This window comes from Lithobates pipiens, unplaced genomic scaffold (genome assembly GCF_037356315.1).
Source record: "Lithobates pipiens isolate NorthernLeopardFrog02 unplaced genomic scaffold, aLitPip1_a1.2 Scaffold_25, whole genome shotgun sequence".
Taxonomy (NCBI): Eukaryota; Metazoa; Chordata; class Amphibia; order Anura; family Ranidae; genus Lithobates; species Lithobates pipiens.
In genome coordinates, this window is record NW_027507787.1 from 29,176,443 (window position 1) to 29,201,543 (window position 25,101).

At 48.6% G+C, this 25,101-nt stretch overlaps 1 protein-coding gene across 3 annotated transcripts in view; it reads left to right on the forward strand.

Annotated features, from left to right (window-relative positions):
* The first annotated feature begins 2,156 nt into the window (after positions 1–2,156).
* The window catches only part of KIF20B (kinesin family member 20B), a 171,720-nt gene continuing 148,775 nt past the window's right edge, over positions 2,157–25,101 (forward strand). The window contains exons 1-2 of one of the 3 annotated variants that reach the window (XM_077454201.1): positions 2,157–2,339; positions 20,009–20,169. In XM_077454201.1, coding sequence (XP_077310327.1) covers positions 20,014–20,169 — 156 coding nt within the window. In that variant the 5' untranslated portion in view covers positions 2,157–2,339; positions 20,009–20,013. The remainder of the gene's footprint in view (positions 2,340–20,008; positions 20,170–25,101) is intronic. The other 2 variants (XM_077454199.1, XM_077454200.1) reach the window with 2 other exon arrangements.

The following is a 25,101-nucleotide window of genomic DNA, read 5'->3' on the forward strand; positions in this document are numbered from 1 at the left end:
TGAGAACCGAATCGGGGGGGGGTTCGGCTCATCCCTAGTCTATACTGTTTAAAATCCAGTAACACACTGTCTCACCCTGCTCTGCACATGCTCAGTTGCTCTTTACTATTAGGTACTGTTGAGTTTGTAGAGACCAAACTTGTTACACCCACCAGAGTCATGCAATTCACACTTATTTTTAACAGTAAACTCATCTTATATAGTGAAATTCTGTATTTAAAAATCTGTCTGACTGTTTTGATGTTGAATTTTAAAAGCAACGTTGTTCTGTCAGATTAGCAAACCTGTAAGATCAGCAGGCTTGCTGCTGCTTTTAACCACTTACCGACCGCCTCACGATGATGTACATCGGCAGAATGGCACGGGTAGGCAGAGTAACGTACCCATGCATTATTCCCCTCCCACGGGAGGGGGAGCGCGATCGAGTGCAGCAGTCAGGGATTTCTGTTAGCGGGATCAGCCCAGATACCTGCTAGCACCTGCGTTTTGCCCCTCCACCCAGCCCAGCCCACCCAAGTGCAGTATCGATCGATCACTTTCACTTACAAAACACTAAACACATAACTGCAGAATTCGCAGAGTCAGGCCTGATCCCTGTGATCGCTAACAGTTTTTTTGGTAGCGTTTGATACAGTCGCTGACAGCCTAGGCGCTTTTTTTTACCTGTGAGTCTCACTAGTGTACCAGTAAATTTAGAGCCCAAAATGGCAAATCGAAGGTACAGTAGTGAAGAGGCCTACATGTATCTGAGCATGACAGATAGTGAAGAGGAGGTCACTCATCTGTCAAATTCAGGCTCAGAATACATCATGTAAATGACAGCAGCTCCAAGACAGATAGGATTGTGGTCCCTGCCAAGGTCACGCGTACCCGACCCCGTTCTTCTGCTGTTGCTGAGGTGCAAGAACCGCAGGGCTCTTGTATGGCGCATAGAAGTACTAGCGCCGCTCATCCTTCTGGTGAACTGGCAAGCACCAGCGACCTAGTACACCCTGGTCGTACATCCAGTACTGCAGTAAGACTTGGTGATGTCACATAAGTGCAGTTCAAGCTGGCGAGGTGGCATGCACAAGTAGTGTCCCACTGCCACCAAGAAGACAAAGGCAGGCCCGTGGTGCCCATAGTGTCTTTCCTGCAGAATTTGCCAATCCTAATTGGGAGCCCACCACTTCTGCAGCACCCGTAGTACTTAGATGTCGGCTTTCCCCCTTCTCAGTGTATCATTACTGTGGAGAAATGCAAGATGGCAGAGATGAAACCTCACCACGTTCTAACATTACACGTTCTAACCTTTCGCCTAATCTGACGGGAACAGAACACCGCCTTATCACTGTATCCTTACTGTGGAAGAGTGTGGGGTGTAGCAAGATGGCAGCGACGGGATACATCACTTCCGTTACTATATCTGACGTGTTCCGTCAGATTAGGTGACCCATTAGCATTGGTAATGGAAGTGACTTTCAGTCGCCGCCATGTTGCTATGCCCCACACTCCTCCATAGTAAGGATACACTGAGAAGGGGGGCAAGCAGACATCTTGTTACACCCACCGGAGTTTTGCATTCCACACTTCTTTTTAGCAGTAAACTGAGCTTATAAGGTCAACTACTGTATTTAAAAATCCGACTGACCGTTTAGATGTTGAATTTTAAAAGCAGCGGCAAACCTGCTGATCTCACAGGTTTGGTAATCTGACAGAACACATATGCTTTTCTAATTCAACTGTGAAGAACTGCGGAGTGTAGCAAGCTGGCGGCGACTAAATATCACTTCCGTTACCAATTCTGACAGGTCGCCTAATCCGACGAAACAACAGTACAGCCTCTGGGCTATAGAAGGGTTGATGGTGGTCTATGTGTATACAATGGCTCCCTTCCCCCTTAGGTGGCGCTCTACATACTGTCGCACGGGAAGAGTATCTGATATATTGGTAAAGAACAGAAGCGGCTGTCGGTGTTTATAACCAACTCGCGCTTATTTGTGGACGTCAATGCCAAAGTAGGCGGTGTTTTAGAGAAGTAGGCGGGTTATAGAGAGCAGGGAAAAATGAAAAAACTGGCTAGCTAGACTGCTGGGAGGAGCCTAGGCGTGTCAGGAGAGATGAATGATAGTTGTGGGAGGTGTTTTTCCGATTGCCTTCGAAACTGTTTGAGTTGATGCGCGTGCGTAGTAACTCAAGTAAGGTTTCTGCTGAAAGCTGGGACGGCTCTTCCCATAATGCAGTTCGGCCGGCGGCGAAACTGGATTGGAGGAATTTAAAAAGAGACGGTGGCGGCAACGGGTGAATGGTGGTCGCGGTCCCGAGGATTTATTGAGGAGAGCGTCTTTTCTTTGTGTACGGTGAGCAGAGATCCGTGTCTTAGAAGGTGGGGGGACTACAAGTCTCAGGAAGTTTGGCACTATAGTCTCCTTTCAGGGTGTAGTGTCACAGGGCCCCTCCCCCCCAGTCTTGTGTATGGAGGGTGTCCCCTGTGTGTAATGCTCCTTACATCTATGCCTGGGGACACTCAGTACTGGGGAGAGTCAGGACTGAAGACACAACTCTGCTTTCCAGTTTGGATAGAACCCCTGACAGTTTTTATTGCTACCTCTGCCCCCATTGGGGAGACTCGCCTTCTATGTGTCCTGTTTACCATTATCATTAAAAGTAAAATATATGCCAAATTTTGGGTTGACAACAGAACAGGAATAGATGGGAAATCTTTCAATGGGGACACTTGCTCTGGTTACACCCAGGGAATTCCACTCACTTACTGTTTATCTAAGGGACAGGAAGTGAAGGTAACTCTTCCCCCCCAATGGGACACAGATGCCTGACACCTCAAATCGTGGTGTGGGTCTGCCACAATTGTAGCTCTGCTAAATTGGGATGCAATTGTGGCATCCTGCATTGCAGTAAGCTTGTTGCCTAAAAGTAGCTCCTGAACTTTTTTTGGGCCTCGTGCTTCCCGCAATGTGGGTTGCCGCGATTGCAGTGCGATTTATCACGCCAGACCTGTACCCTGAATGCCATCTCAAATGCGAGTCCCGCGATTTGTCATTCACACATCGGTGCTTTCAAATCGTGGGCAGATTTGTGGCAAATCTGACCACGATTCAAATTGCTGTAGTGTCAATGCAGCTTAAAAGAGAAGTATGGGATTTTTTTTTTCTTATTTTTTTATTCTTTTCTCTCTTTTTTTTTTTTTTTTTTTTTTATCATACTTACCGTATATACTCGAGTATAGGCCGACCCGAATATAAGCCGAGGCCCCCAATTTACCCCAAAAAAACTGGGAAACTTATTGACTCGTGTATAAGCCGAGGGTGAGACATGCCTGTCCATCCCTGTGTGTGTGTCCGTCCATCCCTGTGTGTGTGTCCGTCCATCCCTGTGTGTGTGTGTCCATCCATCCATCCCTGTGTGTGTGTCCGTGCAGCCTTGTGTGTGTCCGTGCAGCCTTGTGTGTGTCCGTGCAGCCTTGTGTGTGTGTGTGTGTGTGTCCGTGCAGCCTTGTGTGTGTGTGTGTGTGTGTCCGTGCAGCCTTGTGTGTGTGTGTGTCCGTGCAGCCTTGTGTGTGTGTCCGTGCAGCCTTGTGTGTGTGTGTGTCCGTGCAGCCTTGTGTGTGTGTGTGTCCGTGCAGCCTTGTGTGTGTGTGTGTCCGTGCAGCCTTGTGTGTGTGTGTGTGTGTGTGTGTCCGTGCAGCCTTGTGTGTGTGTGTGTGTGTGTGTCCGTGCAGCCTTGTGTGTGTGTGTGTGTGTGTGTCCGTGCAGCCTTGTGTGTGTGTGTGTGTGTGTCCGTGCAGCCTTGTGTGTGTGTGTGTGTGTCCAGCCTACCTGTGTCCCGTGCCTCCGTCCCGTGCCGAGCCTCCGTCCCTCTGCCATGCCAGGATCGCCGCTCTTCGTCGGCGCCTCGGCGGCCATTCCTCTGTTCAAAAGCCGCGCCTCCGTCTGTGATAGGCGGAACACTCAATTTCCCAGCAGTCTGTGTTCCGCCTATCACGGACATCCTCTCATCCTCGTCCGTAGTATGAGGATGAGCGCATGTCCGTGATAGGCGGACCGCTGACTGCTGGGAAATTGAGTGTTCCGCCTATCACAGACAGGGAGGCGCGGCTTTTGAATTGTAGAATGGCCGCCGTCTGTCTGCTCGACACGCTGATCGGGCAGGCAGACGGCGATGACTCGAGTATAAGCCGAGGGGGGCACTTTCAGCCTCAAAAAAGAGGCTGAAAATCTCAGCTTATACTCAAGTATATACGGTACCTAGTTGGATGCAGCATTGCTCCGATGCTGCATCTGCCCTCTGCCGCCCCTCTTCCCTGAGAACCGAGCCACTGAACACCGCCAATGGCTCGGTTCTCTCAACTCCCAGAGCGGCTGCCTGTCAATCAGCAGCTCTCCTCTCTGCTTCTTCACGCTCGCTGGAATGCTGAGCTGTGGAGGGGTGGGAAGCGGTCGTCTCAGCGGCTCACTGAGAGGTTGAGGGGGGCATCAGTCCAGGCACCTGACAGAACCAGACTGTCAGGGTGACACAGTGGCTGGACTGATCTGTGTGACCTCAGCCGAGAGCGGACTTCAGATCGCTCTCTGCTGTAAATGGGTTACAGGAGTGCAAAATGAATTGCACTCCTGTGACCCTTAGGAGAAGCCCAGCCAAACGGGCACTAGTCCCTCAGCTGTCCAGGACTCTCAAGAGAGGAGATGGTGTCGAATGACAGCTCCATATCTAAATGGACACACAGAGCTGCAGCTTGGCTTGCATGCCCCCATAGGAAACCGCTTGCTGCGTGGGCACTCGACAGAAGGGAGGGCCAGGAGCGCAGAAGAGGGACCTGAGAAAAGGAAGATCCAGGCTGCTCTGTGCAAAACCACTGCAATAGAGCAGGTAAGTATAGCATATTTGCGCATGGTTTTTTTTTTTTTTTTTTTTTTTTTTTTTTTTAAACAAGACTTTACAATCACTTTAACCCCCATCCTAGCACCCCTCTAGGCCTCGTTCACACAGGTGTACTACAGTGGGTGTCTGTGAAATGGCCGTGCTTACCTGCACAGGTGTTCCATTGATGTTTGAGACGCAGCATCTGCACGGACACTGCTCCTAATCTGATGTTGGATTGGGAGGGAGCGGCTGTGTCCGTACAGCTGCTGTGTTCTATGGGACATCAGTGGGACTGCCTGCACAGGGATAAACAGAAAACTTGTGCATCCTCATACAGGTAAACCTGGCCCTATGCTATAGAACAACTGTGCGAACAAGGCATTAAAGAGGAAGTTAACCCGGGGAAAAATAAAACCTAAAAATAAACCCTACAAGGCAAAGGCATAATGAGCTAGTTTGCATAGCATACTAGCTCATTATGAATAACTTACCTGTGATCGAAGCCCCCGAAGCGGTCCTCGTTCTTCATCTCCACCACTGCCATGTATCCCGGAGTGACTTTCAGGTCTTGCGGCTCCAGCGCTGTGATTGGCCGAGAGCCATGATGACGTCACTCCGGCGCTTGCGCGTGGGAGCAGTCAGTGACGGCGCGTTCTCCTTCACTTACAGCGTGCCCAGTGCGCCTGCGCGTTGCCTACGGCACCCTTATTTTGTAAAATATTTCCTTAACCGTGTAGGTTAACCACTTGCTTACTGGGCACTTAAAGCGGGAGTCCGCCGGGAGTTCCGCCGTTTTTTTTTTTTTTTTTTTTTAAAGCCAGCAGCTACAAATACAGCAGCTGCTGACTTTTAAAATAAGGACACTTACCCGCCCAGCACGCCCGCGATGTCGGCACCCGAAGCTGATCTCTCGATCGTGTCTCGGGTGCTGCCGCCGCCATCTTGGGTATGGGAATCAGGAAGTGGAGCCTTTCGGCTTCATTTCCCGGTTCCCTACTGCGCATGCGCGAGTCGCACTGCGCAATAAGGATGGACCCGCTGCCTCTGGGATCTGTGTGTTTCCCAGCAGGCAGTGTGGGACTTTCGGAAAGGGGCGTAGATCTACGCCCCTTTCCGCAGAGAGCTATCCCGGAAGTGGGTGCAGATACCTGTACTGTACAGGTACCTGCACCCCCTCCCCCCTGAAAGGTGCCAATTGTGGCGCCGGAGGGGGGAGGATTCCAATGAGCGGAAGGTCCTCTTTAGGGTGGACCTCCGCTTTAAACACCCTTCCTGCCCAGACCAATTTTCACACTTTGAATGACAATTACTCAGTCATGCAACACTGTACCCAAATGAATTTTTTGTCTTTTTTTTTTTTTTTTTCCCCCACAAATGGAGCTTTCTTTTGGTGGTATTTGATCACCTCTGGGGTTTTTATTTTTCCCAAGTGTTCTTCCAGGACAGCCCTTGAGAGATGGAGCTCCTCCCATCGACCCAGGAAACACATTGCCACAGTTCAAAAGGCGGTCCCTCAGGTCCCTGGTCAGTCATTTGTGTTTCCTCCGTCGGAGGAACATGTTGCCAGGAACCTGAAGGCCCCTCTCAGGGGCTGCCTGAGAACCTGTAGCCATGAGGGACCGGGTCCTATTCCTTGGCTGCAGTTTTGGGTCCATACCTTTTTTAAACGGCTCGGGTACCGTCCAGCTGATTCGGAGCAGACCCGTTACCCTCCTCCTTCCAGTGCCGAGGTGGCCAGGGGCAGAATGGCGCTGGTTTCCCCCAGGAGCGGTGAGTGGAACCTCCATCTCAGCTCCTTGTTGCGGTGGGGTCGGAGACGCCGAGCGTCACTTCCGGCGGAACCGCGTCATCACTGCGTGCCGAGACTTCCGGTTCCGGGTCTCTAAAGGTACAAGGAGGAGAGGGAGAGCCAGCGCTGTGCCTGTGAAGCCCGACCAGCGTCCAGCAATACCGGACTAGCGGCGGGATCGGGAGCATCAGAGGGGGACCATGGAGGCTATTCCCCAGGATACTCCGGCGGAGACAGGCACCAGCCAATCCCAGGTAGGCTGCTGGGCATGCTATTACTCTGGTGGAGTGGTGGTGTTTGTAGGCTGGGTCCTGTAGTGCCCCACGGTGGCGGTTTACTCACAGTGAGATTGTTTGCACTTGGTGATTGAAGGAGGGACATGGGGCTGACGCTAAGAAATCCTTTGTCTTCTTATTTCAGGCTAAAGATATCCCAAGGGAAGACAAGACAGGCCGCAAAAAGTGTCCTAATTGTGGGAATAGGTTGTCCTCTGGCTCTAACAAAGCCCTATGCAAGCAATGCATTGCAAGCTTGCTTAAATCTGAGGCAGATTCCCCTTTAGCAAAGTTTTTGGGCTCCTTTAAAGAGGAAATGGCGTCGACCTTTAAGTCCCTCCGGGAGTTAATCACTGACGTGGGATCAGCTGCAGCTGCCTCCACGAGTAAAGCAACTATAATCTCTTCCTCACCATGCCTTACAACACCCAGCTCAGGGGAGCCCCGTATGATCAGGGAGCCTAGCCCCACGTTGATTAGCCCCGATTCCTCTGACACTGACTCGGGTCAGGAAGAGGATCAAGTAACATCCAAAGCCTCAAAGTATAGATTGTCTCTTGAGGAAGTAGATGAGCTAATGGGGGCTATCTATGATACGCTGGAAATTGAGGAGGAAGAAACTCAGTTATCTAGACATGATCAAATGTATGAGGCTCTGGGGAAAAAGAAAGCAAGGGTTTTCCCTATACATAAGGTGCTTTCTGACCTTGTCCTTAAGGAGTGGTCTGAACCAGATAAAAAGGTTTTCTTTCCTAAATCCCTTAAGAGAAGGTTCCCTTTTGATGAGAGCCCAGAGGCGGTCTGGAATAAAAATCCTAAACTAGACGCCCCTTTGTCCAAAATCTCAAAACAGGCTGATCTGGCTTTTGAAGATATGGGTCACCTGAAAGATCCAATGGACAGGAGAACTGACATTGTCTTAAAGAGGGCCTGGGATGCCTCTATGGCAGGCTTAAAACCAGCTCTAGCCACTTCTTGTGTAGCTAGAAACCTGGAGTTCTGGTTGTCGCAACTTCAAGAACATTTAAAAGCAGGCACTCCTAGGGGGGAGCTTCTGAAATCCTTCCCTATGCTTTTTAAGGCCACCAGTTTCATCTCTGACGCCTCCACGGACTCCGTAAAATTTGCGGCTAAGTCAGCAGCACTTTCAGTGGCAGCAAGGAGGTCAGTATGGATGAAAACCTGGGGGGGAGACACGGCGTCTAAGACCCGCCTGTGCAGCGTCCCTTTTACAGGAGACTTAGTCTTCGGGCCTGAATTAGACTCCGCCTTAGAAAGGACGGCGGATAAAAAGAAAACCTTTCCCGCAAAAAAGAAAAATTTTCAAAGAAAAATTTTTCGTCCCTTTAAAGAACCCTCTAAACCAGAGAAGAGTTCAATCCCCAAAAAACATTGGTCGGGGCATAAAGGGAAAGGAAAAGGGGGCATACTGTTTAGCCGCCCCAATCAGGATCCCAAACCCCAGTGATGCCAGGGTCCCTGTGGGAGGAAGATTAAGCCAATTCCTTCCACAATGGGAAGAGACAACTTCAAACGAATTTGTCTTAAACATAATAAAAAGGGGTCATGCGCTGGAGTTTCACAGCCGCCCTCCTTCAAAGTTTGTAGTGACAAAACTTCCAAGTCACTCAGAAAAGGCCAGGGCCTTACCCTTACTGATAGGGGAGATGGTGGATCAAGAAGTATTGACACCAGTCCCTATACAGGAACAAGGAGACGGTTTTTACTCTCACATTTTTGTAGTAAAAAAGCCGTCAGGAAGATTCAGATTAATTATGAATCTCCGACCATTGAATCGCTCCATCCGTTACAAGAGATTTCGGATGGAGTCCATTTACTCCATAAAGAATCTCCTGCAGAAAGAGATGTTTATGGCTACCCTGGATTTAAGGGATGCTTATCTGCATATTCCAATAAAGGAGGAATGCCAGAAATTCCTTCGAATGGCAGTACAGATAGACACAAGGGTTTACCACTTTCAGTGCCGAGCGCTTCCCTTCGGTCTGTCATCCTCCCCAAGAATCTTTACCAAAGTTCTCGGAGAGGCTTTAGTTCCACTGAGGCTTCAGTCAGTCTCAATTATTCCCTACCTAGACGATCTACTCCTAACAGCACGCTCGGAGAGTCGTCTTTCTCAGGATCTGGAGTTGACTCAACTCAGCCTGAGTCGGTTAGGGTGGATTGTCAGCCAGGAGAAATCCAAGACAACCCCAACACAGGAGATCCTGTATCTGGGTTACTGGATCAAGTCAGTAGATCAAAAAATTATACTGCCGGAAGAAAAGATTTTGAATCTGTGGCAGAGAATATCTTTTCTTCAATGCAGCCCCAAATGTACAGTGAGGGAAGTAATGTCGGTCTTAGGTCTTATGACAGCAGCCATTCCAGCCGTACAATGGGCCAGGTTCCACCAAAGAGACCTTCAGGGGTTTCTGCTAGAACAATTAAGGGGCAGAGATCTGGAGGAGGAAGTTTTGATCCCCTCAAGGATAAAACGCTCCCTCTGGTGGTGGAAGGACAGGGAGAACCTGAACAAAGGGGTTCATTGGGTCCTTCCTATCACTTCAACACTGACAACAGATGCGAGCAGTTGGGGCTGGGGAGCCCACCTCGGCTCAAGCTGGGTCTAGGACAAGTGGACCCCGGAAGAGAAATGTTTCTCTTCCAACTGGAAAGAGCTAACAGCAATCCTGAGAGCGGTCTTAGCCTTTCACCCCACAATACAGGGTCACCATCTACAAGTCCGTTCAGACAATATGACGGCTGTAGCATACATAAACAAACAGGGAGGTACCAAAAGTCCTCGTTTGATGGTAGTAGCCAGACGCATTTTCCAGTGGGCAGAAGCCAATCTGGAATCCATTTCTGCAGTCCACCTGAAAGGGGAGCTGAACAACACGGCGGACTTCTTGAGTCGACAAAAGATTTCGAACCAAGAATGGTCCTTACACCCAGAGGCATTCAATCTCATAACAAATCACTGGGGAAAACCAGAGGTAGACCTTTTTGCGAACAAAAACAATGCAAAGGTTCCAAATTTTTTCTCGCTAAACCCAGGAGATCGGCCCCTGGCTGTAGATGCCTTGCAAGCTCCATGGTCTTTCAGTCTGGCGTATGCTTTTCCCCCTCTTCATCTCATTCCGAGGGTCCTAGCAAGATTCCTCAAGGAAAAAACCTGTTTGATTCTAGTAGCACCGTTTTGGCCCAGGAGACCATGGTTCACAACGTTGCTACAATTGACAGATTGTCCACCTCTAAGGCTTCCCTACAGACAGGACCTCCTGTCGCAGGGACCTCTTTACCATCCACAGGTCGCCACACTGAAGCTTTCGGCGTGGTTACTGAGGAGGAAATCTTAAAGAGTAAGGGCCTGACAGATGAGGTAATTGCGACCTTACTACAGAGTCGCAAACCAGTCACGAGGGCTATTTACAAAAAAGTCTGGCAAAAATTTAATAGCTGGTTGAATAGCCGTGACATAAACACGGCTAATATTCTACAGTTTTTACAGGAAGGTGTAAACAAGGGTTTAACCCTAAGTACCATTAAGGTACAGATAGCTGCCTTAAGTGTGTACCTAGATGAACGTTTAGAGGAAAATCCTTTTGTCGCTAGATTCTGTAAGGCAGTCGCTAGACGCAAGCCAGTCAGAGTCACCAAAGTCCCATCCTGGGATTTAGCAGTTGTACTAAAAGCTTTCTTGGGGTCACCCTTTGAGCCTATCTCGGAGGCCTCCTTAAGGCTTGTTACATTTAAGACAGTACTCCTGGTGGCAATCACTTCAGCCCGTAGGGTCAGTGAAATCCAAGCCCTTTCCATCAGGGAACCTTTTCTACAGATCCTAGAAGACAGAGTCATTCTAAAGACAGACCCTGGGTTCTTACCAAAGGTAGCATCTAGCTTCCATAGGTCCCAAGATATTGTCCTTCCCTCATTTTGTCAAAATGCAGCAAATGAGAAAGAGGAACGTTTTCATTTATTGGATGTGAGGAGGTGTGTTCTAGAATACCTTAAAGTAACAAATCCATTCAGAATTTCAGACTCCCTTTTTGTCCTTTTCTCCGGACAGCGTAGGGGACAGAAAGCTTCAAAAGTAACCATAGCTAGATGGATTAGGCTAGCTATAGCAGAGGGGTATAAGGCCTTGAATAGAGATCCTCCTGAGGGTGTTAAAGCTCACTCCACAAGAGCGTTGTCTGCATCCTGGGCAGAAAGAGCTGGTGCCACCCCGGAGCAGGTATGTAAAGCAGCCACATGGTCAAGCTTTTCCACCTTTACAAGGCATTACCGACTGGACTTAATGTCTAGTCAGGATCAGGCCTTTGGGAGGAAAGTCCTCCAGGCCGTGGTCCCCCCCTAATCTGGTAAGTACTTGGGGATCCTCTCAAGGGCTGTCCTGGAAGAACACTTGGGAAAACTGGAGTTAGTACTTACCGGTAACTCCTTTTCCGGTGGTCTTCCAGGACAGCACGATCCCACCCTTTATTTGATTATAATGATGTACTAATGTTATTACCTGTTATGGTTTATATGTTTTTCAGTTCCATCCTTCGGTTCTTGGTGAATGACTGACCAGGGACCTGAGGGACCGCCTTTTGAACTGTGGCAATGTGTTTCCTGGGTCGATGGGAGGAGCTCCATCTCTCAAGGGCTGTCCTGGAAGACCACCGGAAAAGGAGTTACCGGTAAGTACTAACTCCAGTTTTTGCGCTATAAATAAAAAAAAGACTGAAAATGTTAAAAAAAAAAACGCATATTTCTTTGTTTCTGTGACAAAATTATGCAAATTATTAATTTTTCTTCATAAATTTTGGCCACAATTTATACTGCTACATATCTTTGGTAAAAATAACCCAAATTAGTGGATATTATTTGGTCTTTGTGAAAGTTAGTGTCTACAAGCTGTGGTGCGAATCGCACAAAATTGATTACATCTGATGTACTGGTGGCCTATCTCGCTTCTTGTGACCCGAACAAGTCAGGAAAGTACAAATGACCCCTTTTTTGAAAGTAGACATTCCAAGGTATTTAGTAAGAGGCATGGTGAGCTTTTTGATGTTGTCATTTTTTTCCCACAATTCTATGCAAAATTAAGATTTCATTAATTTTTTTTCCCACAAAATTGTCATTGTAATAGGTTATTTCTCTCACATGGCATGTGTATACCACAAATGACACCCCCAAAAAAATTCTGCTACTCCTCCTGAATATTACGATACCACATGTGTGGGACTTTTTCACAGCCTGGCCACATAGAGAGGCCCAACATGCAGGGAGCGCCATCAGGTGTTCTAGGAGCATAAATGACACATCTAACTTGTTGACTACCTATTACACTTTTTTGAAGGCCCTGGAGCACCAGGACAATGACACGTGGCACTAATACGTGCCACCGATGACAGATGGCACTAATACGTGGCACCGACAGGTGGCACTGATGACAAATGACACTGATGACAGATGGCTCTAATATGTGGCACTGGGGACAGATAGCACTAACAGGTGGCACTGGGGGCAGGATGGCCCTTTTTTTTGTAACTTTTTTTTTTTAACTTTTTTTTTTTTTTACACTTACGGCCGCTGCAGCCGTTCATCTCTCCCCTCTTACATGCTGTCTGTGTGAGGAGGGAGAGCGGCGCTGAGAGATGATCTCATATGTTTACACGTGAGATCATCTCACATTGGACACACCGATCGCGCTGTAAACGGCCGCTGTGATTGGCCTTTTACAGCGATCTGTGTTTGCCTGTCTCCGGGGGACACGGCAAACACAGAACTTCCCCGATACGCGCCCGCGGTGGCGCGCATTGCGGAAGTAAACAGGACGGCCTCCCGGATGAAAGCGCCTGCTCTACGGCCGTCATTCGGCTATAGGGCGGGAAGAGGTTGAGGAGATATTTCTTGGAGCTACAGGTAAGCCTTAATCTAGGCTTACCTGTAGGTCAAAGTGGTCTGTAAGGGTTTACAACCACTTTAAAGCGGGGTTCCACCCTAAAGTGGAACTTCCGCTGATCGGTACCCCCCCCCCCCCTCCGGTGTCACAATTGGCACCTTTCAGGGGGGAGGGGGGTGCAGATACCTGTCAAAGACAGGTATTTACACCCACTTCCAGGCATAGACTCCCATGGGAGTTTATGCCTCTTCCTGTCCCTGCGCGCTGTCTGCTGGGACACACACGGGTCCCAGAGACAGCGTGGAAATTCCTGATTCCCTCACCTAGAATGGTAACGGCAGCAGCCGAGAGCCGAGCGCTCGATCGGCCTCGGCTGCCGTGCATCACTGGACCCCGGGACAGGTGAGTGTCCATTTATTAAAAGTCAGCAGCTGCAGTATTTGTAGCTGCTGGCTTTTAATATTTTTTTTTCCACAGTGCAGTCCCACTTTAAAGAGGAGCTTCAGTCTGTAAAAAATAAGTCATTAGCTACAAATACAGTAGTTGCGGACTTAATTTAAGGACACTTGCCTGTCCAGGGATCCCGCAACGTTAGCATCCTGAGCTGATTCATTAACCACTCCAGCCCCAGACCATTTGGCTGGCCAAAGACCAGAGTGTTTTTTTTGCGAATCTGCACTGCGTTGCTTTAACTGACAATTGCGCAGTCATGCGACGTGGCTTCCAAACAAAAGTGGTGTTCTTTTTATTTATTTTTCTCATATCGTCTTCCAGGACAGCCTTTGAGATATAGGGCTCCTCCCTCCGGGACAGGAAACACGTCAAGCCAATTAAATAAAAGGTGTGGTCCTCCAGGCCCTCCTCAGTTTTTGTGTTTCCTGCCGGACGGGAAGGAGCACGTCTTGGAACTGGTAAGGGGAGCTCCTTCTCAGGGGTTTTACCTGGGGAGAGCGCCTTGATGGACCTGGCCCTTAGCACCCCTCGGTCCGAACGAAGGGAGGAGAGGGTAGCTTTCAGTCCCCGCTGCCATTTAAACGTTCGGAGAGAACGGGACCCCGATACGCGGCAATCTCCCCCTCGGAGCGCTAACCGCTCGTACCTGTCGGTCGGAGGCGGCGGGAGACGTTCGCTCTACCGACCGGCGTTCGGGTACTGTGAGCGGTACGTTCGTAAGAACGCACGGCGTCGGGGCGGAGTTTTTGCGCTCTGGCGTACGGAAGTGGGAGAGACGCACTTCCGCCGGATTCGCGTCATCAGGGGGCGCCGCAGGACCCGTTCCAGTCCTTTGGGCGCGGCGGTGTGACTACAGGGTTGCCTGGAGCAGTGTGAAGGCTCAGAGAGACTGAGTGATACACAGGAACCATGGAGAGTGCGGTTGTGCAGGTGGACTCCGGTTCAACAGGCTCCAGTACCTCTCAGGTAAGCTTGGTGAGGGCAGACCAGGACTTACACTGGGGGGTGGGGGGTCACTCTGACCCGTAGCACCTTCCCGGGGTGGAGAACCTGCTGGTGAAGGGGGGCACTTCCTAAACAGACCCTAGAAGCACAGTGGTGTGGTTAGGGGTGGTATTTTAATGGGACCCTGTTTTTCTTTGTTTTTAGGTTAAACAGGACAGAGCCCAGATACCTTTACCCAGAAGGAAATGTGCCGTGTGTGGGACTAAGTTAGGCACCGGTTGGGAGAAGCCGCTTTGCCCAGATTGTGTCAGTAGCCTGGTAAAAGAGGACTCGGTGGCAGCTTGTCACAATGTTTTAACATCCGTAAAGGATGAGATTGCATCCACCTTCCAATCTTTTAAAAACATGATGGATAGGATGCAGGGTCCTTCTGTCTCTTTACCCAGAGCCGTGAGTATGCCTTCCTTATCCGAACCAAGTCAGGAGGAGGAGGTGGATAGGGAGAGGTTATCCAGGTCATTAGCCTCCTCTAGGACAGAGTCTACTTCAGAATCTGAGGGGGAGGAAGAGGCCATTAGATCAGCCAGATACAAGCTGTCTTTGGATGATGTGGGTGACCTCCTCAAGGCTATATATGACACCTTAGAGATCAGAGAAGAACAGGTCCAGCTTTCAAAACACGACATGATGTATCAAGGGTCGAGTGTAATGAAAGACAGGGTATTCCCCGTCCATAAGTCGCTAGTGGAGGCGATTCTGCTGGAGTGGGAACAACCGGAAAAAAGGCCATTTTTTTCAGGTAGCCTTAGAAGGAGGTTCCCTTTTGAATCGGATGCGGTGCATCCCTGGAACAAGGTTCCCAAGTTAGACGCTCCCTTGGCTAAGGTCTCTAAGAAGACAGATTTGGCCTTTGATGATATGGGTTCACTCAGGGACCCTATGGATAAGAGGGGAGATCTGCTGCTCAAGAGAGCCTGGGATGCCTCTTCCATTGGGCTTAAACCGGCCCTAGCAGCTACCTGTGTGGCCAGAAACTTGGAGTGTTGGCTTACACAGTTACAATCACATATTTCTGCAGGTACTTCTAGGCAACAGCTGTTGAAGTCCTTTCCGCTACTGTTTAAAGCGGTGGGCTTTTTAGCGGATGCCTCTGCAGAATCAGTCAAACTGGCTGCTAGATCAGCAGCACTAGTGAACGCTGCCAGAAGGGCCGTTTGGCTTAAAACCTGGTCAGGAGACACAGCTTCAAAACTAAAGTTGTGTGGATTACCCTTTTCAGGGGACCATTTGTTTGGGCCCGGCCTGCAAGAGGCGTTAGAGCGCACGCAGGATAGGAAGAAAGCTTTCCCAGAAAGGAAAAAGAGACCTGAAGGGAAACGCCTTTTTCGAAGCCCCAGGCAGCAAAACCTGCAGGAAAGGGAGGTTCGCCCCAAAAAGCATTGGACGGGTCACAAGGGAAGAGGCAGAGGAGGTATCTTATTCAATCCTCCTCAACCCTCCCCTAAAACCCAGTGACTCCTGCGTCCCGGTGGGAGGAAGACTGGGGAAGTTCCTCCCACAGTGGGAAGCTTCAACCGAAAGTCCGTTCATTCGAGATCTTGTAAGGAACGGCTACAGGTTGGAGTTTGGTTCAGTTCCCCTCCCGAACTTTCAAGTAACAAGGTTACCAAGGGACCAAGAGAAAGCAGAGGCTTTGGCTCTTCTTCTGGGGGATCTGGTGGACCAAGAAGTAATGGTGCAGGTACCTCAGGAGGAGCGAGGCTTGGGGGTTTACTCCCACGTATTCGTGGTAAAGAAACCTTCGGGGAAGTTCAGGTTAATACTGAATCTCCGTCCCCTGAACAGATTTATAAAATACAAGCGGTTCCGGATGGAGTCAATCTTCTCGGTAACCAAATTCCTGTTTCAGGGCTGTCACATGGCCACAGTGGATCTCAGGGATGCATATTTGCATATCCCGATTCATCCGGAATCTCAGAGATTTCTCAGGTTGGCGGTGAGGTTGAACACGGGGGTGTTACACCTCCAGTTTCGAGCTCTCCCCTTCGGGCTTTCAGCCTCACCAAGAGTCTTTACAAAAGTTCTGGCAGAGGCACTGGCCCCATTAAGGCTCAAGGCTATAACAGTGATCCCATATCTGGACGATCTACTGTTCATAGCCCAGTCGGCCCAACAGCTGCAGAGGGACATACAGGAGGCCTTGGTTTTCCTGCGCTCACTGGGGTGGCTGATAAACCAGGAAAAATCCCAGCTGACCCCCTCACAGGAGGTCCTGTATTTAGGATACAGGATTTCTTCAGTGGAAATGAGAGTATTTCTTCCAGAGGAGAAGATCGGCAAGCTAGAGCAGGCGGTAGCCCAGCTTCAATCTGGTCGGGAAGCCCAGATCAGGGAGGTGATGAGAGTCCTAGGGTTGATGACATCATGCTTTCCAGCGGTGGCCTGGGCAAGACATCATCAGCGTCCTTTACAAAGACTCATGCTCCGTTATTGGGATGGCAGGCAGGAGAGCCTGGATCAGGTTATGCCCCTATCCTCGGCAGTCAGGAGGTCTCTTTGGTGGTGGCGGGCCCAGGTCAACCTAGACAGGGGTCTTCCCTGGTCCCCACAAGCTACGGTGGTGGTCACGACCGATGCCAGTGCGCTGGGTTGGGGTGCCCACCTAGAGGGAACCTTAGCCCAGGGTTCCTGGTCGAACCTAGAGACAGGTCGTTCCTCAAACCAGAAGGAACTTCTGGCAGTCTGGAAAGCTATAGAAACATTCCAGTCCCGGTTACATGGCAGGGATCTGCAAGTTCGCTCAGACAATGTGACAGCAGTAGCCTACCTGAACAAGCAAGGGGGAACCAGAAGCCCTGCACTGCAGGTAATTGCGGACAAAATCTTCTGCTGGGCAGAGAAGAATTTGTCCTCAATATCAGCCATTCACCTAAAGGGAACCCAGAATTTCCTGGCCGACTTTCTCAGTCGCCAGAAGATAGGTCAGGACGAGTGGGCCCTCAACAAGGAAGTGTTCGAGGAGATCGTGTCATGCTGGGGAAGGCCAGAAATAGACCTATTTGCAACAGAAGGCAACAGGAAGGTGACACAATTTTTTTCGGTTCACCCACAGGATCGGGCCAGGGGGATAGACGCCCTTGCCAATCCATGGATGTTTGGCCTGTGTTACGCCTTTCCTCCCGTAAGGATGGTGGCGGAGGTTCTGCAGAAGTTCCGTTCGGAAACTACGGACCTCATTTTAGTAGCTCCTTTTTGGCCAAGGAGACCCTGGTTTGCCAGCATAAAGAGATTGGCCGTACATCCTCCGCTGTTTCTACCAGTCAGGGAGGACTTACTTTCCCAGGGGCCGATCCTGTGCCCTCAGATAGAGAGGCTCAAGCTTGCGGCCTGGTATCTGAGGAACAAATCTTAAGGTCACAGGGTTTCTCAGAGAGAGTGATTAAGACCTTGTTAGAATGCCGTAAACCTGTTACTAGGGCAATTTACGCCAAGGTAGGAAAGAGGTTTAATTCCTGGTTGCGAGAACAGGGGATTGCAAGTCCCGGGGTCCCGGCAGTCCTAGATTTTCTACAGGCAGGGGTAGAACTGGGCCTATCTATCAGCACTCTAAAGGTACAGGTGGCGGCCTTAAGTGTTTTCCTTCAGTCCTCCCTTCAGCAGAATCCATTTGTCAGGAACTTCTTCAAGGCTCTATCTAGATCCAGGCCTGTGAGAATGAAGTCCTGTCCTACTTGGGATTTGGCCTTGGTTCTTAGAGCTCTGACCCAAGATCCATTTGAACCATTAGAGGGGGCTTCACTTAAGTGGATTGTACTAAAGACTGTATTTTTGATAGCGATCACGTCAGCTAGAAGGGTCAGTGATCTACAAGCGCTCTCGGTCAGAGAGCCATTTCTGTTAATCTTAGAGGACAGGGTAGTACTTAAGACTGATCCTAGTTTTCTTCCTAAAGTGGTGTCCACTTTTCATAGGACACAGGATATTATTTTGCCAACTTTTTTCTCAACCTCAGACAAGGATGAGGCGAGATCTTTAAGTTTGTTAGACGTCAGAAGAAGTCTATTGATTTTTTTAGAAGCCACTAAGGTCTTCAGGAAGTCAGACTCACTTTTTGTTAATTTTTCGGGCGCCCGCAAGGGCTGCAAGGCGTCCAAAGCGTCTATCGCCAGGTGGATACGAATGGCGATAGTTAAAGCCTATGAGTTAGAGGGGAAGCAGGCACCCTTAGTTAAGGCACACTCTACAAGGGCGGTTTCCGCATCATGGGCAGAGAGGGCTGGAGCCTCTCCGGAGGAGATCTGCAAAGTAGCAACGTGGTCCAGCTACTCAACGTTCGCAAGACATTACCGTCTGGATTTATGGTCTGATAAAGAGCAGACTTTTGGACGTAAGGTCCTCCAGGCAGTGGTCCCGCCCTGACAAGGTGAGCTCCTTGCTTATCATCTCAAAGGCTGTCCTGGAAGACGATATGAGAAAACCGGAGTTAGACTTACCGGTAACTCTTTTTCTAGGAGTCTTCCAGGACAGCCTGGCTTCCCACCCAAAGTTGTTTAAATTGGACTAAGTGGTGAGGATGTGTATTAACATGATTGTTAGTGTGTTATGTCTTTCAGAGCCTCCCGGCGGTTCTTGGAGTAAAACTGAGGAGGGCCTGGAGGACCACACCTTTTATTTAATTGGCTTGACGTGTTTCCTGTCCCGGAGGGAGGAGCCCTATATCTCAAAGGCTGTCCTGGAAGACTCCTAGAAAGAGTTACCGGTAAGTCTAACTCCGGTTTTTTCCCCCCCCCACAAATGGAGATTTCTTTTGGTGGTATTTGATCACCTCTGCATATATATATATATATATATATATATATATATATATATATATATATATATATATAAAATGTAGAAGAATACGTATCGACCTAAAAATTATAATATTTAGTTTATGCTGATACGTATTCTTCTACATATTTTTGATAAAAAAAAAAAAAAAAAAAAACGCAATAAGCGTTTATTGATTGGTTTGCGCAAATGTTATAGCGTCTACAAAGTAGGGGATAGTTTTATGGCATTTTTTTTTTTACTTTTTTTATTTTTTATTGTGACTGCGACATTATGGTGGATAGATCAATTAAAAATGCACTGATTACTGTGTATATGTGAGTGGCTGTGAAGGGGTTAACCACTAGGGGGCGCTGCAGGGGGCTAAGTGTGTCCTAGGGAGTGATTCTGACTGGGGGGGGAATGATGAGCTACATGTGACAAGACACTGATCAGTGTCCTGTCACTAGGAAGAATGGGGAAATGCTTGTTCGCATCAGCGGAGCCCCCCCCGCCGCCCATGCTCCATTCCATTATTGGCCGTTTTTCTCTTTCGGCAAACTGCCGAAAAGGACATTTTCGGCCGATATTTTTTGGCGGCCAAAATTGTGGTGTATCCCTAACCAAAACCATATATAATGAGTTCAACCCTAAACCCTTTAAATTTGTATGCAAGGTATGCTAGTTAAAGGTAAATCTAAAGGACTTTAAACAAGAAAGTTGTATAATGTATGGCCAGCTTATGTTTGCTCTGTCCTCTTGCCTGGTATACTATATGGAAGTCCATGCAGAACTGTCATCTGTTTATGATAGTTTTGTCGTCTGTTGTAGATATGATCTAGTTTTTGATGCTCTAAAATCAGCCTGTATGTGATAGTGGAGTGTGTGACATATCAGGGCGCATATGGTGTTCTTTTGGTTTTTACGCTTCTAAAATAAAAAAAATAAAAAAATGCTGTCCTTTTTTATATTTAATATGTTTAGGAAGTATGAATCCAAACCAAGATCATCATCCTCATCCAAGACCATCCTATCTTGGGACAGGAATAACTTATCCAGAAAGAGGTGAACCACAAGAGGCTGATGATATCAGAACAAATCTCTCAGAGAGGTTTTTATTGATTGGCGATGCTGACACTTCCCAGGTGAGACAAACCAAAGTGTTCGTTTTAATACCTTTTTTTTTTATACTCCTCACTTTGAGTCATCATAATCCTTTTCACTTGGAGTTGCTGTTTAATTGGGTAAAGGCCATCTATAATCTATTAAAAAAGATTCTGTCATTTTGCTCTTTTAGGGGGAAAGTGATAATCTCTTTGTAGCCCACCCTTCTTCCATTAAAGCGGTGTTCCACATAAAAAAAAATTAAAAGCCAGCAGCTACACATACTGCAGCTGCAGGCTTTTAACAACTTAACACTTAAACTTACTTGACACTTACCTCTCCTGGAGTCCAGCGATGTTGGCACCGCAGCTTATGTTTCCATCAGCTGTCAAGTGCTGCTGCCGCCATTGCGGTTAAGGGTACTCGGCAGTGTAGCCTTATGGCTTCACACTGGGAACTCTACTGCGCATGCTCGAGGCTCCGCTCCTATCTCCTACTGGCCCGGTGACAGGGAGAGGAGGAGGGAGCCCTGCGGTGATGTCGCGGCCCGGACTCCCAGAACTGGGACCAGGATACTGTCAATGACGGGTATCCTGTCTCTCTCTCTGGAAGGTGGCAATTGTGGCACCGGAGGTGGGGAGGAGACGAATGAGCAGAAGTGTCCCCAACCCATGATGGCACCGACCAATTAGAATGCTTCTAAACATACCTCATGACAAGGTACGTTTTGGTGAATAAGTTGAGGGCATTTCTAAGCTCCGGCCCGGGGAGACGGTGACCCGGTGTAGGTGATTGCCGCTCTGTGTAAGTTCACCTTACAGATTTTTTTTGTAAAGGCGACCTTACCTTTAAGATAAGAAAAAGCCTTCGGTGTGCTGCAGCAGCCCCCCTAATACGTTACTGAGCTCCATCTCAATCCAGCGATATTGCCACAAGAGCCTTCGTTCCGTCCGTCCCCCTCCCTTCCCTTGCCGGCCATCCGTCCCCCCTCCCATCTCGTCCCCCGTCCCTCTTTTAGAGACCTGGACCCCTAGAATCCAGTACTTTTGGTAGTAAGGCCATAAAGTTTTACTGCTGGGGTGTAATTGCAGGTCCAGGATTGTGGGTTTCCTTGAGGATTCCAGGCTCCTGAAGGTTTAACGGAACCGACGGTGAAGGGTGAAGATTGGATCTGTTGGTTTTTACCACAGAAAACCCTGCGGCAGAGTTTTCTAAGAATTTTTATTTATTTTTTTTTGTGAAATTTTCTTATGTCTCCTTTTAAATTTTAGTATATGTTGTCAGAGAGAGCTCACGACAAGCAGTTTTCCTTCCTCCAGCCAGCAGGAAACCTCTGGTAAGTCTGGCGGGGGGGGGGGGGGGGGGGCTTTTTCCTCCCCACCAGACGCCCCCCTGTGCTGTGCGTGTTTTTAATTTTTTTTCCCCCACCCCCCCCTTTTTTTTCACAAGGGGAAGAAGCACAAGAAATAAAACAAAAAAAAGCAATGGCAAGCTGCCTTACTTGGCGGCTTCCAGGCCCCCCCCTTCGCCATTTTCTTCCCCCAAGGATCGGAAGCTCATGTGGGAAAAGGCTCTTTTTCAAAGGAGAGAAGAAGGGCTGTAGGCGATTGGGGGGGGGGGGGGGGGGGGGTGTTTAAAAGGCACCTTTGTTGCTGCGGAGGGATAAGGGGTTTGATGACACATTTACTACTGCATCAGGCTGAGTATTAATAGCAGCGATAGGCCTGGACTTTATCTCAAGCAGTGGATGCGTTACTTCTGGTAGTACCTTTTTGCTTTGTGCATCGGGCTATGGTCGGAAGGGGGGGGGGTAAAACACCTCCAAAAAAGGGCTGTAGAAAGACTTCTACAGTTACACCGAAGCCTAGAACCATTGCAAAAAAAGATGGTATCCTCCCCTGAAAGTAATATGGCTGGTCAGGAGGGACGAGTGTTGCAGCTTCACTTAACACTGCAGCCCCTGTATAATTAAGGAGATTTTTTTCTTCAACCGTTTTAGGTTTGAAGCAAAAAAATTTACCCTTTAATCGCATCCCAGAGTGGGACTAAGTGTCACGTGTCCCCGTCCATTGCTCAGGACCCTTGTGCTGAGGAAAAAGGGGCGAGAGAGATGATTCATTTCTCCCAGGACCAGGAAGAGGCTGGTGACTCCTCTTCTGAAGAACCTAATGCGGAAGGATCAGGTTCGCAAGAAAGGTTGTTTGTACAATCTCACTGATTTGGTCCTCTCCACATTTTTGCTGCCAGTAGCGGAGTCAGTCGATGAGCCCACTTCTAGTTTGGGTTCACTAAAGCCTCCCCAAAATGTTAATGCTTTTCCTATCGGCAATAATTTTGAGTACCTCTATAAACTGGTCCTGTAGGGACTGAGATACCCCGATCGCTGTCAGCGCAGGCTGAACCTGCGAGCGAAATATAGTTTTTACCGGTTAAGAATAAGTTTAAGCTTGCTTTTTAGACAAGCTTCTTCTCCAGTGCCAAGAGCATCAGCCTCCCGGCAGTCACGACAGCCTCCACTGACAGGTTCAAGAGGTAAACCTCGGGGTCAAAAAAGTTCCTGGGGGAGGAAACCCACTAAACGAAATACTAAAACCTCCTCATGAAGGGGCTCCCCTGCTTGCTCGAGGGGGGGGGGGGGGGGGGGAGGAGGAGAGGCTTCTGCAGTTTTCAAGGGTCTGTCAAGGCAGATGGGTGGCTTCCTCAATTTTTCTAGGTTACAAACTTGGCGGCTTCCAGGCCCCCAAATCTGCTCTTTTCGCATGGAGTCAATCCGATCAGTAGTCTCCATCCTACAAGGTGGAGAACTTCTGGCGTCAATCGACATCAAAGATGTTTATCTCCATGTGCCGATTTTACCCGTTCACCAGAAATATTTACGCTTTGAGGTAGAAAATCTTCATTTTCAGTTTGTAGCTTTGCCCTTCGGTCTAGCTACTGCACCTCAAGTGTTTACAAAGGTCCTGGCTCCTCCTTTAGCCAGATTAAGGGCTCAAGGTATAACGATGCTAGCCTACTTGGGCGATCTACTCTTGATAGATCAATCGGTAGAGCACTTAAACCAAAGTTTGGTCATCGCAGTCAGCTACCTGGAATACCTAGGTTGGATTCTCAACCTAGAGAAATCCTCCTTAAAACCATCAAGGAGTTTGCAGTACTTGGGGCTGATCATAGATACAGTTCAGAAGAGGGTGTTTTGCCTCAGGAAAAGGTCAGTTCCATATGGGAACTGATTCAGTTGGTCAAAACAAAGAAGAATCCTTCTATTCGACTGCATGAAATTGTTAGGAAATGTGTTGGCTTTTTCGATGCCATTCATTATGCAGAGTTTCATTCAAGACTGCTACAAAACAGTATCCTGTCAACTTGGAACAAGAAGGTCCAAGCTCTGGACTTCTTAATGCGTTTACCCCCCAAAGTGTGTCAGAGCCTTAATTGGTGGTTGCTATCCAAGAATCTTCAAAAATAAAAATCCTTTCTACCAGTTACCTGGAAGGTGGTAACAGACGCCAGCCTTTTGGGCTGGGGAGCAGTCTTGGGGGGGGGGGGATGGTCCAAATCAGAAATGACCTAGCCCATCCATATCCTAGTGATTCAGCCAATACGCCTGGCCCTGAAGGCCTGGATGCTCAGACTATGGAATTGTCATGTCAGGATCCAATTCGACAATGCCACCGCAGTGGCCTATATCACTCACCAAGGGGGTTCGAAGTCGTGCGGCCCAAAGAGGTTAATCCGATCCTATCCTATCTTGGGCAGAAGACATTCCTTGTCTGTCAGCAATTTTCATTCCAGGGATAGAGAATTGGCAGGCGGACTACTTGAGTTGCCAACCGTTGTTCCCGGGGGAATGGTCTTTTCACTCCGATATCTTTCTGTCAATATGTCAAAGATGGGGAATTCCGGACGTGGATCTGTTTAAATCCAGATTGAACAACAAGATGGACAACTTTGTGTCAAGGGCAAGAGATCCGATGGCATGCGGAACAGGTGCCTTGGTTTTTCCATGGGCTCATTTTTTACTGATCTATGCCTTCCCTCCTGTTCTGCTGCTTCCGTGCCTCCATTGCAGGATCAAGCAGGAAGGGAAGGAGGTAATTCTTGTGTCCCAGAAGATCTTGGTTTGCAGAAATCATAAAAATGGCAGTAGAGACCCATGGACTCTACCACTATGGCCAGACCTTCTCTCGCAAGGTCCGATATTCCATCCTACCTTACAAACTGTCTGGCTATTGAGACCCACATTCTGAAAGATTGCGGGCTGTCAGGTTCAGTAATTTCTACTTTGATGCTAGGAAGCATAGGAAGCAGACCTCCAGAGCCCTATACTACAGAGTCTGGAAGGCATATGTCTCCTGGTGAGAATCCAGGGGTTGGCACCCCAGGAATTTTTGTCATAGGTAGGGTCCTTGAATTTCTTTCTACATATGGGATTGGAAATGAAGCTGGCCTTGAGTACTATCAAAGGCCAGATGTCTGCCTTATCTGTGTCCCCCACCCCCCACCCCCCCCCCCCCCCCCAACGACCACTTGCTTCACGCTCTCTGGTTCGTAACTTTATTCAGGGGGTAATGCGGATCCTCCAGTTAGATCACCCCTGAACCCTTGGGACTTGAATTTAGTCCTGTTGGCCTTTTGAGCCAATACGAGATACTCCCTTGGTCCCCTTGACGAGGAAAATAATTTTCTTGTTTTCCATATCTTCTGCTAGAGGAGTATCGGAGTTGGCTGCTTTTTCTTGTAAAGAGCCATATTTGATTATGCATAAGGATAAGGTTGTATTGCGGCCTCATCCTAATTTCCTACCGAAAGTAGTGTCAGGTTTTCATTTAAACCAGGATATTGTTCTGCCTTCTTTTTATTTTATTTTTTTCACCTTTCTGTGGAAGAAAGGTCGCTACATTCTCTTGCTGTGGTGAGAGCGGTCAAGGTCTATTTGAAGGTGACTGCTCAGATTTGTAAAACAGATATTTTGT